This window comes from Poecilia reticulata, linkage group LG1 (assembly GCF_000633615.1).
Source record: "Poecilia reticulata strain Guanapo linkage group LG1, Guppy_female_1.0+MT, whole genome shotgun sequence".
Classification (NCBI taxonomy): domain Eukaryota; kingdom Metazoa; phylum Chordata; class Actinopteri; order Cyprinodontiformes; family Poeciliidae; genus Poecilia; species Poecilia reticulata.
The window spans coordinates 12,074,258-12,078,397 of record NC_024331.1 but is presented as its reverse complement, the minus strand read 5'-3'; the positions used below and the strand labels follow the sequence as shown (position 1 = coordinate 12,078,397).

The 4,140-nt window shown below is 43.1% G+C and overlaps 1 protein-coding gene across 1 annotated transcript in view; it reads right to left on the bottom strand.

Annotated features, from left to right (window-relative positions):
• Positions 1 to 2: 2 nt before the first annotated feature.
• sgsh (N-sulfoglucosamine sulfohydrolase (sulfamidase)) overlaps positions 3 to 4,140 on the bottom strand; it is a gene marked incomplete at its 3' end in the record, with an annotated part of 5,873 nt that continues 1,735 nt past the window's right edge. Inside the window, exons 2-7 of the mRNA XM_008411094.1 lie at positions 3,759 to 4,135; positions 3,133 to 3,214; positions 2,837 to 3,040; positions 1,416 to 1,582; positions 1,124 to 1,341; positions 3 to 72 (exon numbers count right to left, since the gene is read on the bottom strand). Of these exons, the coding sequence (XP_008409316.1) occupies positions 3 to 72; positions 1,124 to 1,341; positions 1,416 to 1,582; positions 2,837 to 3,040; positions 3,133 to 3,214; positions 3,759 to 4,135 (1,118 nt within the window). The remainder of the gene's footprint in view (positions 73 to 1,123; positions 1,342 to 1,415; positions 1,583 to 2,836; positions 3,041 to 3,132; positions 3,215 to 3,758; positions 4,136 to 4,140) is intronic.

The window sequence follows — 4,140 nt, the reverse complement described above, 5'->3', positions numbered from 1 at the left end:
TGCCTCAGGTTGTCCAGCACGCCGCTGTAGGACGGGTCCGACGCCAGGTTCTTGGCTTCCTGAGGGTCGGTCCTGGGTTCATTCACAACAAAACACCATCAGGTTCCTCTGCTTGAGGAGCATAAACCCTGAGTCAGTCTGAATCTATGAAACATTAAACGCACTATGTTTAAAAATGCGAATAATACGCCATTCGCTTCGTCTGCAACTGGTCCAGAACTCAGCTGATAGGTTTTTAACTGGTACCAGTAAAACAGCCAGAATTACCMGTTCATTACTGGTTCCCTCTTAAAAATGTTCAGGCACATCTGAATAGTTTTAAATATCACTAAAATATCAAAAAGTAAAATCTGTATAGATTCCTTACACACTGACACGTATATTTTTGTGAAATGATAATTCCTATTTATTTTGATTATTAAGGCTAAGAGCAAAATACTTTCTCCACTTTATGCACATATACATATATATATGTGATCTACCCGTCTTGTTGTAATCCAATTATATAAACATACTGAAGTTTTTCCTYTTATTATGTTACATAACAACTGAGAACAGGGAGGGGGACTGAAACTAATGATCACTTACAATATTAATTTATCTGTCATCGTTTCTGAAGCAACAGTTTGTCACCTAAATGATGAAGAATGACCATCGCATCTACACAAGGCCTAAGACGACGTGTTAGAAAGACTAACAAGCAAAAACGATGGATGACTGAATAATTAGCGGCTCAGTTTATGGTCGTCTGATGCTCAACGTTATGCTTTAGTGTTTTTAGAACAAGAACAACTTCTGCTTCATTTACCTCAAAATCACTGGAGAAGAGAAGCTGCTTAATGCATAAATTAACTTTAACTTTTATGAAAAAGAGGGGCGTTTTCTCTTATTAAAGCTGCACAGAATTTGAACAAACTATATTTTCCTTATGCTGCAATTTTAGGAAATGTGGGCCTCTAGTTGTTTTTTTTAAATTAATTTCAAAGTTGAGATTAGTTTTTTTCCCTTAAAGATCAAAAATCTTGATTTAGTTTTCCTCTTTTTTTTTGGTTAAGTTGTGTTGAACAAATTTCTCCCATATGCGTCAGTTTTCAACCTGAACCCTGACGATGCGGACTCTGACCTGGTGTCGAACAGCTCCCAGCGCTCCCTGTAGTAATACTGGTCCAGACTCTTGAACCAGTGAGTCGGCCGCTGCAGCCTGGTYCGGTTCAGCAGGTCCTGGAAGGTCGGGGACACGTACAGGTCCTGGTCGATGGGGAAGGGCATGCGGTAGTGCATGTTGTGAAGGAGGTGGTACGCCCCCTGGTGGACGGAGCGGATCGGGTAGTACATGGTCACCTGAAATCAGAGCGTATTTCGTCAGGGCCTGGAGTTTTGAGTTCCTCCTGACTGAGCGACAGTGAGGTCTCGACCTCGTGCAGCGACTGGCTGGAGTACACCGTGTTCCAGCTGCTGGGGTCAGAGGTCAAAGCGGGCAGCAAGGAGCGGCCAGTGAGGAGGACCTGCAAGGACGGACTCTCAGGGAGGATGTAGGATGGATAAGGGACAGAAAACCAGTCCAGGACGGTGGGAGTGATGTCTGCAGAAACACAGAAAGAAACAGGAGGATGACAAATATGGAAGATAAATTTAAACTGACCTGTTATCACTGAACATTAAATCAGCTCATCAATGGATCAAATTAAGACGTAGCTCATCGTTTTGGATGATTATCGACACAGAACTAACAAAACCTTCACAGTAAAGGTTTGATGCAAACACTCGTCCACAGAGCTTGATCAAAATGCTGCAAATACACCAATCAATATAAATGATCAAATTCACCAGCAACGCATAAAAAGCTTTTGCCTTTTGCCACCGATCTGCAACAATGTTTTATTTATTTATTTATTTTTAATATTCTGTTTAACAATATCTGTGCATTCTGCTAAATTATTATTATTGCTGTTCTCTGTTAGTCTACATTTTCTTTTACATAATTTGCACTGACTGATAAAAATGATCTGATCTTGTGAAATATTAACAGTGTGTATTTTAAAGAATATAAACGTTTTTTCATTAACAATATTGACATTAAGTTCATGTCATCTTAGCAGCTGAGCAGCTTCTGTTGTGTTCCTGTGTCTCCCTCTAGTGGCAGCAGAAACACATTGAACGGAGAAAGTGACGTTTTTACAGATTGTAAAGCCACACAATGGCCAAAATGAGCCCAAAGAAAGTGACAGCACTTTTGGACCGAGTTGATATTGAGACTAAACTTGTATCTATGTCTTGTGATTTGGGTGACAAAACTTCTCTGATTGATGATTTGTACCTGAGAGCGGTGGATCCCAAAGCTGGGACAATGTTTGTGATGACAGGACAGAAATGGATGCTTCYTGGCATTTCTCTTCAAACAGCTAGACTGGACACAGTGGCTAGATATGGCTGGGTCCTAATCCGCTCATCTTGTCACAATTTCCATTGTTTGAAACATTTCAATTAGTCCTGAGACTGTGGCTCCAGGCAGCTTCAGGTAAGCAGATGTTTTTTGTTCCCATTTCCAGACTATCGAAAGTCAACATTTACATCYGTCTTACTCTAGACGCATGTTCTCTTGTCCATTGAGGAGTGGCTAAAGGAAATAGGCCTGTCTAAAAAATAGTTATTACATATTCTGATCAGCTTTAAACTGTCATGTTTAAATTTCTAAAAGTGCTTTACTTACAATCTTGCCATAACTTTACACTGTTTTCCGTTAAATAACTGCATCCTCCCAATTATAAGTACCCAGAGAGGATTGGAGGTGAGTGATCCTCTCTGCTGTTGGGTGGAGGATTTGGCCGTCTCTCACCCAGCAGACTGAYGAAGGCCTGGCTGGTGTTGCCCCACCGCTCCCTGTGATCCGGGGAGGAAACCAACATGGGTTCGGCGGTTCCTGACCGATACAGGTTGGTTCTGCCRTTGGGGAAAGGGATCCCGTTGTCTGAGCTGTAGATGATCAGAGTGTCGTTGTCGTAACCGGCATCCCGCAGCTCCTGAAGAACCAACCCGATACCTGCAGAGGGACATTGTGGGTTAGTCTTTCTCATCCTTTTGTTGTTGTTGTTGTTGTTTTGTTTTTTGCGCTTGTGAAGGTGCTGAACAGACCCTGATCCAGCCGGCTGACTGTGGTGTACTGTGCAGCCAGGTCGGCCCGAGCAGCCGGTGTGTCRGGTACGAAGGGAGGAACCTGAAGACGTTCAGAGTTAGAAACACTGCGCTCTGGATTTAGTTCCTCAGAACGACTTGAATCCATTTTATGAATCCATTGAAAACCTTACACCACTGACTAGGGATGGGCAATAAACCAGAAACAACATATATAGAAATAGACACCTAATCAATATCGATACAAAACTGATAGAATATTCAATAATTTGACTGAACTCCAGAACCGCACAGCATTCTGGGGGATGTAGGCAGAAGAAAGACTTTACGTGCCAAACCAAGGCAGGTGGCATCAACTAACGCACTCTTTGGTTACCTAGCAACAACCTGTTACCTAGCAACAAGCTGCTGAGCAGTAGCATAAACATAAAAARCAGTCTGTGGAGTGAAAGAGGAACATTAGGACAACAGCTTGAGAAGAAACTGTGGATGAAACAGAAAGGTCACGTCACCAGTTTGCCATTATTTCAGATATTTAAAAACAAAAATCTAATGAGCAATTATTGATATTGACTGATAYGACAAYCTTTTATCATGATATATTTTTCAGCAGCATTGCCACTCACCTTAACTTGCTCTGGTGTGTAGTACACTGGCTTCCAGTCAGGAATTAAACCCATTCCCGGTTCTCCGTTCCCAAACTTCTCACAGAAAGCCCCATACTGGGGCTGMGAATGGCCACATCGGTGGGTGTCATGGAAGGCCACGTAAAGAAAAAACGGCCTCTCCTCCTCCTCTGCATTCGGGCCGCCGCTSGTTCCCGCGCCTCTTACTCGCCGTCGCTCGGCTGCTTCCTCCTTGTGAGTCTGGAAGAACTTGCGGACCAGAAGTTTGATCCGGGTGATGTTCCTGCCCACCTGGAGGACGGAGCTGTTTTCCTCCGTGTAGGCGAAGTCAAAGGGGTAAACAGATCCGGGACCGACGTGCTTCTTCCCGATTATACCTGTG